The sequence below is a fragment of the Littorina saxatilis genome, linkage group LG7 (assembly GCF_037325665.1).
Source record: "Littorina saxatilis isolate snail1 linkage group LG7, US_GU_Lsax_2.0, whole genome shotgun sequence".
NCBI classification, from domain to species: domain Eukaryota; kingdom Metazoa; phylum Mollusca; class Gastropoda; order Littorinimorpha; family Littorinidae; genus Littorina; species Littorina saxatilis.
Window position 1 is genome coordinate 39,823,602 of NC_090251.1, and position 12,934 is coordinate 39,836,535.

At 40.0% G+C, this 12,934-nt stretch overlaps 1 protein-coding gene across 1 annotated transcript; it reads left to right on the forward strand.

Annotated features, from left to right (window-relative positions):
* Positions 1-216: 216 nt before the first annotated feature.
* On the forward strand, positions 217-7,746 carry LOC138971443 (uncharacterized). The gene is made up of 5 exons (XM_070344174.1): positions 217-646; positions 2,120-2,243; positions 5,501-5,621; positions 6,213-6,256; positions 6,936-7,746. Exons 1-5 carry the CDS (start codon positions 473-475, stop codon positions 7,652-7,654), a joined length of 1,182 nt encoding a protein of 393 aa, XP_070200275.1. The 5' UTR covers positions 217-472; the 3' UTR covers positions 7,655-7,746.
* Positions 7,747-12,934: the final 5,188 nt, after the last annotated feature.

Below are 12,934 nucleotides of genomic sequence, written 5' to 3' on the forward strand. Positions count from 1 at the left end.
CTCTCTCTCTCTCTCGCTCTATATATATATATCTATATATCTATATCTCTCTATATCTCTCTCTGTCTCTCTCTCTCTCAAACACACACACACACACACACACACACACACACACACACACACGCACGCACACACACATACACACACACACACACACACACACACACACATACACACCCCCGAAAACAACAACAACAACAACAACAACAACAACAACAACAACAACAAGAAAACAATGCAGTACAAGGATTACAGAATTACAGGGATAGCTTACACTTAGTTAAGCAAGGTAAGCTTAGCTTGCCTATAACTGAGCAAAACTTGACACAACTAACAAAGTCAAAATATGTTCTTAGTGAAAAATATCGTGATTGGTTGATGCTTTACAGTTGCGGTAGAAACTATTGCAACAGATGGGACGTTGACGACTCCTTTGATACGAGCAACGCCGCCAGGTGAAACCGACTGTCTCATGTTTGAATATTTCCTTTCTAACCATGACGGTACTACACTCACTGTGAGCATTGTGGACACGCAGAATATTCTCCGACCTCTGTGGACCGTGCGGAACCAAAACAACACAGGCACTGGGGAAGTGGAGTATCTCAAAGGTCAATTTCCAGTGTCGTCCAGCGTGGCATTTAAGGTGATATTATAGCTATTCTGATGAACACGTGGGGGAATTCGGGGGTTGTGATTGGATGGTCTCTTCCGATCATCAAAGCATAATGCTACGGAAGTCGGCCATTTTTCTCAATATCCAAAAGCATATTGTCAATAACAAAGACGCATGGTTCCGGTTTACCCACCTGTACCACTGACACGATGTTTCAATCGACAACACTGACAACTTGAAATTCTTCTCGGGAATGTTTTTCAGCTTTACAAATGTCGATAGCATACCCTTTTCTGCTAACTTCCCGATGAAACAGGACTAAACCTATTATTTTCTGTCCCTAAACACCACAAAATGCCCAAAGTCGAAAGATGTAGTACAAACAGGGGAGTACAACGGAACAGCCGTTTTTGTGTGCCTGTGAGCTTAGTTCACAGTTGCCGATTGACACAAATTTTCGCATTCGGCTTTTCTTATCTCGTAACTCCACACTAAATACCCCACTTCCCCTCTGAAGTATTGATGTACAACCCATGGCACTAACATTCATGTAGTCGTTTATAACTGAGGTTGAAAAATTCGCTTCATGACGAGACAAGTATAAATGCCATTCGTCGCTGCCGTCTGCTCGCTTTGTACGGATTAGCTGTTCTCTGGTCCTCCCCTTGTTGCATCCTAGTTCTTCAGTTGTTTCTAGTTTTCCGTTGATGTTGTGTTTTGGTCTTCTTCATAAGTAGTCTTGTTCAAAATTAAGAAAACTCAAACTTCTTTTTGTTGTATACGAATGAACTAATAAAAAAGCTGTTTAACAGCTGTGTCGTCAAATCGAGTTTTTTTCCAAAGTCAGTGTGGCGCCTGCGCAAAACTAATGCGCATAAAAAACGGCGTCTGCTATCAAAACCTGAGATCAACGCATCGACGCAAAAACTGTCATTTTGTAAGTTTGGAACAACAAATAAAGGTCAGAACAGCTATATAATCGCTATTGTATTTTCAGCGTAGCAATAGGGTCCGATATTTAGACTCGAACAAGTATAATGCGCCTCGTCTTCGACTCGTCGGCATTATACTTGTCTCGTCTAAATATCGGACCATAATTATTGCTACGCTGAAAACACAATAGCTGTTAATAATAAGCCTTGGCTGTGATGTGTTCATCTTTCAGCAAATTATTTCTGCTGCTTATTGATATTTGAAAACGCATTGACACTGGATTTTGTACTTTTCATCCATGGACATCTTTGGTTGTTCCTTGACGGTTTATCTTCATATTTTACATAACAAAAATATTGATTTTAGATTCCTGGCAAGTTTTCATTAAACTGCTTGAATTCAAATCAGGTCGGTGCACATGTGTTATTGAATCAGAGCCATTTTGATTTTTCAGTGTAAAGCTGTGTCGCTCTGTGGCGTTGGGCTGACTACGCAAAACGATTGTTCTTTATTAGAATAACATCTTTTGATTCTTTTGTGGGCAACGTTACTTTCCCTGGACTGTTTCAGATACAATTCACCGGCAGGCGGAACCAGATGAAGGCTATTGTAGCAATCAAGAGGTTTTCTTACCAAAGAGGACAGGCAAGCCCCGCACCATGCACGTTTGAGCCACCTGAAGCTGTCCCCCTCGGTAACTAGAGTTGCAATATAGTTGTGTAAAAACAAAATACATCTGCAGAATTCTGCGAAATTGTCTAATCGATGACAAACGTTTCAAAGGGCTAGATAGGATATTTTAACCTGGTCTCAGTGAATGTCATACAAGCACACACACACAAAGAAACATCACCACAATGACACGTACAGCAAAAGTGTATATATATATATATATATATATATATATATATAAACCAATTGGTTGTACGTTTTTCGGGTTTTGTTCTGCAATTACAGTTAAGAGTGCGGTCAAATGATTCATTACCGCTTAGTTCTCCGTTTTATCTTACACAAATAAGGGAGTTTGCTGCATGCAGTTACGACACTTCATGTCTTAGAGCCGTGTTAAGGGCCTGTTCCATATGTCGTCTACTAAGCCATTAAACAATATTCGTGCTTCTGCTCGACTTTCCATACAATGATATAATAATCAAAACAGCACTACTCTGTAATCGCATTAATAGTACAGTAGTTTTCATTGACCGACAAAAGCATGAACGCGTGCCATCCGCTTACTCTCTCTCGCAAGGACAGATTGTAAGAAAAGGCTTAGCCTTAAATCTTTATCCTTGTAAAATAAAGTTCAGTTCAATTCAATTCAATCCAGTTCAATTCTCTCTCTCTCTCTCTTTTCCTTTCTCCCTCTTTCTCTCTCTCTCTCTCTCTCTCTCTCTCTCTCTCTCTCTCTCTCTCTTTTCCTTTCTCCCTCTTTCTCTCTCTCTCTCTCTCTCTCTCTCTCTTTTCCTTTCTCCCTCTTTCTCTCTCTCTCTCTGTCTAAGAAGACTTTTTTCTGAGGTAAATATTAAATCAATATATGTTAATCTTGATTTTGAGTACAAGCAGTTATACCTTTGTTTTATTTTTCCCTCTCTCTTTCTCTCTCTCTCTCTCTCTCTCTCTCTCTCTCTCTCTCTCTCTCTCTCTCTCTCTCTCTCTCTCTCTCTCTCTCTCTCTCTTCAAACAGCTTTAAATGATGTAAATAACTGGTGTAGTGCTAATGCTATGCTTGTCCATCCAATAAAAACTAAAAGTATGGTAATTGCAACCAGACAAAAACACCAGATTTCTCCACTCAAACTAAATCTTACTATTGGTACGCAATCAATTGAACAAGTTCAACAGCATCGCGTTTTAGGGGTAATTATTGATTGTGAATTCAAGTGGCAGGCACAATTACAGCATATTTGCAAGAAAGTAGCCAAGAACGTTTTTCTCCTATCCAAGTTAAAGCAATTTACGGACAGAAGGACTCTGAAAATGTTCCACCATGGTCATGTAATACCTCACATTGGTTTAAGCGTGTTTTATTCAATTTCTCATCCACACGTTTCAAACAATAACAACATTAAGAACGTTAACAAGCAGATTGCTTATGGACACGTTCTTGAAATGATAATCAATACACATTCCGATAGCAAAACATGGCGAACAAGTGATAGCTTCAACACTTATCTTGATAATCTTTAATTATATTTTATACAAATAAGATGAAGAGAGAGAGAGAGAGAGAGAGAGAGAGAGAGAGAGAGAGAGAGAGAGAGAGAGAGAGAGAGAGAGAGAGAGAGAGAGAGAGGGAGGGAGAGAGAGAATGCCTGGCTACATCAATTGCACAGTTAATATAATATCAGCCGAAGCGATTAGTTAACATAACATAGTCTTGTACAACAGAGAATATTTTCGTGTTCAAAGATATAGTTAAATCAGTATTTCCAAACAAGAGTGTTTTGCAGTCTAGAACGTGTGTTGGCAGACTATTGAATAAAATGGTTCTATGTTCTTTAAATTTTGGACAGTGTAACAAGAAATGTTCACAATCTTCCGGGCATGCTCCACACGTGCATTCTAAATTATCAGAGAGGAGGTGTCGGTTAACTAAGTCTTGTTGCAAATCGCTCATGTTTTATCTCAACCTGCTGTGAAGTACCTGTGCCTGGCGGTTGCCTAAATAATAATACTGTGGAACAACAACATCTCCATCGGTCAAATACCTTTTAAATTCACCAACTGACTGCGTTTGTTGTATATTTTCTGGAAGATTATTCCACAAAGCTGTCGTTGAAGGAAAAAATGAAGATTTATATAACTCACTTCTGCACAATGGAACCTTACATTAATTATGTTTCGACGCTCTGGGATGGCAGCAGTGATGTCCACTTGAAAAAGTTAGACTCTCTCTATCGTCGCTCGGCCAAACTCATCGTAAAGGATAATGCCTCAACAGATATGAAATTAAAAATGCTTAACTTTCTTCCACTGGAAAAGCATCTCAAGTTATTTTCATGCATAAATTGTATTACGGTAAAGTGCCGATTTACATTACATCATTATTTAATAAAGCTACCCACAGATATGGGTCGGTCAACTTGATCCCACCGATTCCACGAATTGACCTGTATAAGACCAGTCTTGCTTTTTCGGGTACTTCAGTTTGGAATTCGCTTCCATCATCCTTTAAGCACTTAAAGTCATTAAAAAGTTTTTTTAAATGTGTTAAAAACCACTTAATGTCTGAGTAGTTTAACGCCTTTTGATTTACCACACTTAGTATTACGTCAAAGATATGCTGTGCATTGTATGTTCTGAACATATTTTTGTTGTACTATTGCTACATGTTCGATTGCTACCAGCTTGTATTTATAATTACCTGCATAGTATGCATTTGATTTTATGAATAACCACATATGTATGCTCTTCATGCCTCATCTTCATCATCATCATTATCATCATCATCATCGTCATCATCATCATCATCGTCATCTTTATTATCACGTGCTGAAGTTTTCCGACCTCCTTTTGTTGGTTAACTTTTTAAAATTTTAATTTTTAATTTTTTAATTATATAGTTGTGTGTCTATGCGTCCCAAGGACATATGGTAAGAAAAGGCGTAGCCTTAAATCTTAATCCTTGTTAAATAAAGTTCAATTCAATTCAATTCAATTCAATTCTCTCTCTCTCTCTCTCTCTCTCTCTCTCTCTCTCTCTCTCTCTCTCTCTCTCTCTCTCTCTCTCTTTCCATGTGTGTATTTTAGTAGGGACTAGTTGTAAAAAAGGACCATCTGGACCTAATGCCATTATCCTTCTGGAATGACGTTTTCGAGTTCGAGCTCGAGTTCTCTAATTTCTCTCTCTCTCTCTCTCTCTCTCTCTCTCTCTCTCTCTCTCTCTCTCTCTCTCTCTCTCTCTCTCTCTCTCTCTCTCTCTATTATATACCCAGTTCTCTCTGTTTTCAGCTGCGGACCAGGGGAATTCGAACACCGGAGCAATCGTCGGTGGAGTGATTATTGCCGTTCTTATCGTTATTGCGATCGCCATTGGAGGATTCATCACGTGGAGAAGGAGACAGAAGAAAGGGTAGAGTAGAGAAACGTTAAATTAGTCCTTAGTCGGAATAACACAACGCAACGTTGAAGCACATTTTAAAATGTTACAGCAGGAAAAACAGGTTATCACCAGACCCTGGGAATTGGGAAATGAAACTAGCAATCAATTCAGCACATAACAAACACAGAAGCACACTAATAATTAGGTTAAAACTATTACAGATGGCCGAAAATGGAAACCACTAGACATAAGAATACTGTTGATATTTGGTAGTTTTAAATCATGCAGGATTGTTTCCGCGCCTTACGGTTACCTTGGAATGCGTCCAGCTTACAACCTGTTCTTTTGTGTAGATGATTTGTCTTTGGCCTCTCTTCTTTTAATAATAGAACGGTTTAATCACAGGAAGTTTCCCTTCCCTTCCCAGTGAGTCCAAGAAGCAGACAATTGCCCACACAGCTTACTCGAAAAAATCCCTGAGGGCTTCAGCAGCAGATTGCGATGCATAAACAAAATGATTACATAAAATGTTGAAGTGTTGGTCATAATTAAGGCTGATTTTATGTCTTTAACAAATCATTTATAACTGAAAAAGTTGACAAGCATGTGTGTATATTTCAGAACTGAGGACAGTGCTGGCACAGCATCCCCGACGCCTATGGAAGGTACGGTGATCCGTCCCCATTATCAGATGTGACCATCCACCACGGAATGAGTCGCATGTCACCTTTGCATGATTTTCATATTTTTACGTTTTCCTAAAGAGTGTTTTATGCTCTATCCAGTGGTGAAAACCGTTTAAGAAAAGAGCAAAAACTGTTTGAGTTATAAGCCTATGACTAAGGTGACCCTCACACTGTTACCAGACACTCACACAAGACTTATATTACGACTCATTTCGTGGTGGAGGGTCACAGATGTTCATACTTAAGTCAGTTTACATTTCCTCCAAATGAACGGGTTTTTGCCGCTTTCATTCCTTCTTGTACCAAATCAATACTTGCTGGTGCTAATTCTGCCGGAAACTGCATGCTTGTTACGTACAGTGTTCAAAACGTGTCTTTTTCTCCCAGCCTGTTTATGTTAGTTCTTCTTCGTTTTACCTTCAGCTAAGTTCTTTTTTGTCTAAGTCTAATGCGTGTTACTGAGCTAAGTTCTTGTTCTTTTCACTGTCGCATTATTATTTGTATGTCCGTCTTTTAAACAGTCCATTAGGTCGACGAACCTGTGAATGTTCTGTTTTGTCCACAATTACAATTTACCAAAACATTCCTTTCTTGAAAAAAAACCCACACAATTCTAATGTGTGTGAGTCCAACATTTTTCGATTTCTGTTATTTACAGCCATGATGCATGATGGACGTGAACGATCAGCCAATCAGTACACACCGTCTGGCAGAGCCAACCCCTCAGCACAAACGCACCACGATCAGTCAGATCCAGGCGGCTACTACTCCGCCCGCTCATCGAACCAACCCTCACATGCCACAAACAACGGATACTCCGTGGCCAAAAACGTTTCACCGCGTGGAAATGGTGGAGTCAACGAAGAAGAAGACCTTCATAATCCTTACGAAGTGGGTGACACAGAAATCCAGGGACTATCCAATCCAGCTTTCGTCGACGACTATAACCATCTTGGGGGGCATGGGAAAAACGAAAATGCAGGACCTTCTCGTGGAGGGCAAGATGGCCACTACAGCCACACGAATGCCCAAACTCCACGTCAGAACGTAATCAGCAACGGAAGTGTCAGTAAGAGTCATGGAAATCCAGAAAACAGTCTTCAGTCAAACGATGATCACCAGCTTGAACGTGGCGACATTTACGCGACTCCTCACAAAGCGAACAAAACTGGCGGACCCGCATCGCATGAGGACTACAACAGACTCGGGGACGTCAAGGAAGGCAATTCTGCTGCCATTAAAGGAAGGGGAGCAACTCCAAGGGCTTACGACCACGTAGGCATCACGGATAATGAAGCTGATCCCTACGACGTTGCACACCAACCAAAACGAAACCAGACGGTTGATTCGGACTATAATCGCCTTGGAGATGTATAATTAGTTATGACTGCAGATAACTTGCCCTTGGTCAGAATTCAGCAGTGACGTACTTAGAGAGTGTCTTTCTGAAGACACTTGGAGAGAAAGAGTTTTGTCATCATTTTCACGAGTTTTCATTCACAAGCACCTGGGAAATAAATCTCATGTTCCCCGGGGAATAAATCCCTGGTTACCATAGTTCCAGGAAGCCCTATTACATGGATAATCAAAAGCAAACCCAATAGAAACGCTCGAGGATTCTTCGGGCTCTTTTCATTGGCGTTTCTCCAGACCTAAACAGACGACACTGCTTCGCCAAGTTCCAAATACGAACTGGCAAATGTAAACAAAAAACAAAACTACCTCATCAAAGGTCATACATTAATGCTTTATCGCAAACAAATGAAACCTATCGATATGTTTTATCTTCTCACAAAGTCATGGAGTGCGTGTATCTCTGTTTGGAGAAACACGAACGCCAAGTTTAAAGTCAAACCAATTGACCCCTGACACACACATTTTGACCCGTGCACAAGACGTTGTATCGATAAATTAAGCGCAAATAAAAAAATAATAATAAAAAAGCAAAGAACATAGCAACAAGAAATGAAGACATCTGACAAAGCCGAGCAAGCAGAATGACAAGTCTAATGAAAAACAGAGAGGCAATGAGAAACAAGATCGCGATTATCTTTCCTTCGCGGCACGACGCAAATCGTTTGTGTCCTTTGACCCAATTCGTGCAGTGCTGCACGATGCAAATCTTCTGTGACCTTTGACTCAACGTAGCTTCAATATATTCGATTACTAATATTTACCACTGAAAACCGAGGGGTGGAATACCGAGAGGGGCAGGGCGGTAGGGCGATGGTGAAATGTAATGAAGAGACACGTGTAGCAATAAGAGAAAACCGATTCCGCAATAACACAAACAAGAACAAAAAACCCAACACTGACCTATATGAATATTTAATCAATAATATGATCGTCTGCGTTGCAGGTGTGCAAGTGAAGGGTTGGGGGGGGGGGGGTAACTTGATCATTAATTTGTGTGTGTCAGTGTTTGTGTTCATGGACTGATTGTGAGGGAGGGGGAGGGTGGGGTGGGGTGTGTTTCAGGTTTTGGTGTGGGTATGAAACGAGCAAAACAATACCCACACCACAAAATCTTGGAGGCAAAAAACACTCGCCGTCGCATCATTTTGTCCGCACAATATTATATGCACCAACAACCGGAAAGTAAGGTGACAATGGAAAAAGACTCATCTTTGCTTCCTGCGATTCCTTGCCCCCGACTCGAACGTCGCACGATAATCCACATAACAGATCTGTTGTGAGATGGTCAACGCTGACTGTGCAAGCAAATCACATCGTTTGAAATACGACAATCCCATCGCTCGAATGCAACATGTGGGCACTATCGTCTCAAAGGCGCTTACTGTTGGTTTCACACACCACTCTGTAGTCGGAACCTACAGAATTTCGCATCCTCAAACCTGACATACTTGTCTCAACATTATAAACTCAAATCACACACAGTAAGTTGCTTTCGCACGCCAGCTTTGAACAACGTGCTGGGGCCCCGAACATGCATTATAATAACAGAACTCGCGTTTCAAACCATGGCTCCCTGTGTTGATTTTTCACTTAATGTTGAACCACCAAAATGATGACAAAAACGATGTTTGATGGTGTGTTGCCAGACCAGCTTTTTTGTCGGTCCTCGGGGGGCATATCGACTTTTGTTTCATATTTATTGACCGCGGCCTTCGGCCTTGGTCAATAAATATGAAACAAAAGACGATATGCTCCCCCTCGGACCGACAAAAAAGCTGGTCTGTCAACAACCCATCAAACATCTTATAATGTTCGTGAAACACCCTGCCTGCGGATGAGGTGCTCGATCTTAATAGTCATGTAGATTTCATTTAACGAGCATCGTACAATGCTCATCAATAATGTGTTGTTTTTATTGTTGTTGTTGTTGTTGTTGTTGTTGTTGTTGTTGTTGTTGTTGTTGTTGTTGTTTTTCTTCTTGTTCTTGGAATTCAAATCAACAGTGGAATATAAATTTAAGACAGGAAATGCAAAAGAAGCATGGGATGGACTGAAAGCAATGATGGGTAACACAGAGACAAAACAGAGCCTTCCACATTCTGTTGATTCTGCTGCTGATTCAATGAGGTGTACGCTTTCATTGCTGTTAGAGACTGTTCGCCGAACTTTTCTTCACTTTGTCAGACGCTAACGCCAGAACAGCTCAATCTCTCTGAGACTGGTGTGGTATCTGCTTTTGCAAGATTGACTGCACGCAAGGCTGTTGGGCCTGACGGACTGAGGGGCAGAGTTTTGAAGACATGCTCAGATCAGTTAGGGCAATTTTTTTCAGCCACTTTTAAGACATTAGTATATTTGCATGTAATGCTTCGGAGATAGAAGCAGTCAACAATCACTCCTATCCCCCCAAAAGCTGCTGATAGTCAGTAGGTAAATGACTTTCGGCCTGTCGCTCTCGCCTTAATCATTGTTTTGAGGCTGTTCTGGGTAAGCATAATTATGACAGGTTATATATCCCAAAGATTTTGTTCCAACGTAGTTTGCATACAAAGCACACAAGGAATGTAGATGACGCTTCCTTAACATTGTTTAATAGTACGTTTGTTCAGCATCTTGACAAAGCTAAACTCATCCTATTCATTGACATTTTGAGTGCGTGTAACACCGTCGAAATACATGTTTTGCTTCAGCGCTTCATTGACTTGCATGTTAACCCGTGGATCAAGGACGTTCTCATGCAGTGACCTTAATGCGTCAGTGTTAACGGTTATTTTTGAAAGAAGAACATTCTCAACCCAGGTGCACCTCTGGTATGTGAGCTGTCACCTACTCTTTCCTCTCTTTACTTAGACCGCATCAGGTTCCATGATACTTTTATTTCTTATTAAGTTGTATAAAGTTTGCAGAATGACATGGTACTTGTCGGCATCCTGAAGGGAGATGATCCTCTTGCAAGCTACTTTTTTTGTGCATGGGAAAACTCTGAATAGATGGTGTACATAAAGGTTTTTAAACGTTTTAAATGTTGCAAAAACTAGAGAACTTGTCATTGATGAGAGGAGGAATGGTGGCAGGTTTGTTCCCTCTGCAGACAAACAATGACTTAGTTGAAGTTGTCTCCTCTTTTAACCATGATCGATGTTAAGTTGACTTTTCGTACGAACACAAATGTATTATGGAGAAGAATAACCCCAGCAACGTCTCTATCTTTATTACACAAACTGCGAGCTTTTAGTGTCAGCCAAGTCCCTTTTACAGACAGCATTCAAGAGTTTGGTTCAAACTGTTTTAACTGTTCATGTTGTTCTCTGGTATGGAAACCTAGGCGTGAGACAAACAGGTCAACTGGCACACAATATCAACATGGCAGGGAAGATTGTAGATTTCAAACAAACACCATTGAAAGCTGTTTACATCACTGACATTTGTGAAACTACCATCAGGAAGTCGCTGTTAAGTTCCGTTAGCACGTAAACAATATTTCAAGAAATCCGTTGTGTCCTACCAGTGCTGTTTCTGTTTTGAACCGCATGTAAATGAAAATGTGACGTTTTATGCCAATGACATTCAACCAGTGGCAACCTGTAGTAAAATAAACAGCGCTTTTCTTTTTTTCACAGTTTAAAATGTAGACTTTCATAAGTTTTTGGTTACGAGTGTGTATGCATGTATGTGTCGTGCCGAATTCGGCAATTACGTGAATTCGGCACGACATATGTATGTCTTATGTCTGTCTGGTTGTCTTATCATTTTATCTGTCTATCATATCCTGTCTACCTTTATGGGTGTAGTGGTGTCTTGTGCTTTTGCGATTCTTTGTCATCGTGTTTATAGCTGGGTGGAACCTTGAGGAAGAGTGTATCATTTATATTTGTATTTAAGGTTGTAACAATTGTAAATATTACCACCACCATCACTACCACCACCACCCTTTTTTCTCTCTCTTTCTCTCTCTCTTTCTCTCTCTCTCTCTCTTTCTCTCTCTCTCTCTCTCTCTCTCTCTCTCTCTCTCTCTCTCTCTCTCTCTCTCTCTCTCTCTCTCTCTCTCTCTCTCTCTCTCAGTAATGTACTCAGCGTGTTTTATGTCCCTGTATTACTTGTAGGTGAATTTGAAGATGTATATGTCTGTCTGTTTTTATCCTAATGTTGTGAATGTAAGAATGTCTTTTATGTTTGCCATTGAGATCATACATGTGTCTTGAAAACAAAACGTTAGAATGTATATACAAATGTGTGTGGTCAATTGTGTATTTATATATCCGTAAATGGCTTTCATTTATTTCATGGATCATAATATTCTAGTTTTCCTTGAGTGGTAAATGTTGAAGGATGAATGAAAATAGATTGTGTGTGGACGGATGCATACTAATTGATTACACGCCCCACGAAGATGTGCTTGGCAACCATAACACTTAAAAAAAGAAAAAAACAGCCTTTTTCTCCTAACTGTTATAATCACTGTCACTAGTAAATTGTGACTGAGTGGGAGAGAGAGTGTGTGTGTGTGTGTGAGTGTGTGTGTGCGTGTGTGTGCGTGTGTGTGTGTGTGTGTGTGTGTGTGTGTGTGAGTGTGTGTGTGTTTGTGTGTTTGTGTGTGTGTGTGTGTGTGTCTTGTCTTTTCAGATCCCATGTTTGCGTATGAATTGTAAATCGATCGAGATCAAGCATAATGTACTTTCAATTGATTTAGAATTGATACTGGACACGTGGGTGTCTGTTCGTGGTTATGTAGGTGCGTGTGTGAAGAATTGTTTTTAGAGTACGAGTGTTAGGTGCTCCTTATTTGTGATTTTGACGTAGATTGATTTTTGAGTGTATGGAATGGATGTGTGCGAGTATGTAGATGTGGTGTAGCTTTTGTTAACAAGCCAAAAGACACATTTCTGTAGGTTCAACATTCAGACAATAAAGTGGTATTATATTGAATTTAAATGTTTTTGTTGTTTTTTTGTTCGTTTGCTTGTTTGTTTGTTTGTTTGTTTGTTTGTTTGTTCGTTTGTTTGTTTGCTTGTTTGTTTGCTTGTTTGTGTGTTGGAATGACTCCTTACTATTGATGTATTTTTTCTTATGGTTTGTATTTTTAGTCCTATTGCACCTACGCACATAGTTTTAAAAATCCTTACAGATTTAATTATGTTAATATGATTAGCGCCGTCACATCTATTTTATGTTTACAGAAACAGGTACTATGACGAAACGACCGACCTTTTTATTTTTTAATCATTTTTTATTAAGATTTTG

Bases quoted from the DNA above. Each gene is read 5' to 3' on its own strand.
- LOC138971443 (XM_070344174.1), top strand. From the start codon at position 473: ATGTTTGAATATTTCCTTTCTAACCATGACGGTACTACACTCACTGTG. The intron at 2,244-5,500 runs GTAACTAGAGTT...CTCTGTTTTCAG, and splicing joins ACCTGAAGCTGTCCCCCTCG to CTGCGGACCAGGGGAATTCG. The intron at 5,622-6,212 runs GTAGAGTAGAGA...TGTATATTTCAG, and splicing joins AGAAGGAGACAGAAGAAAGG to AACTGAGGACAGTGCTGGCA.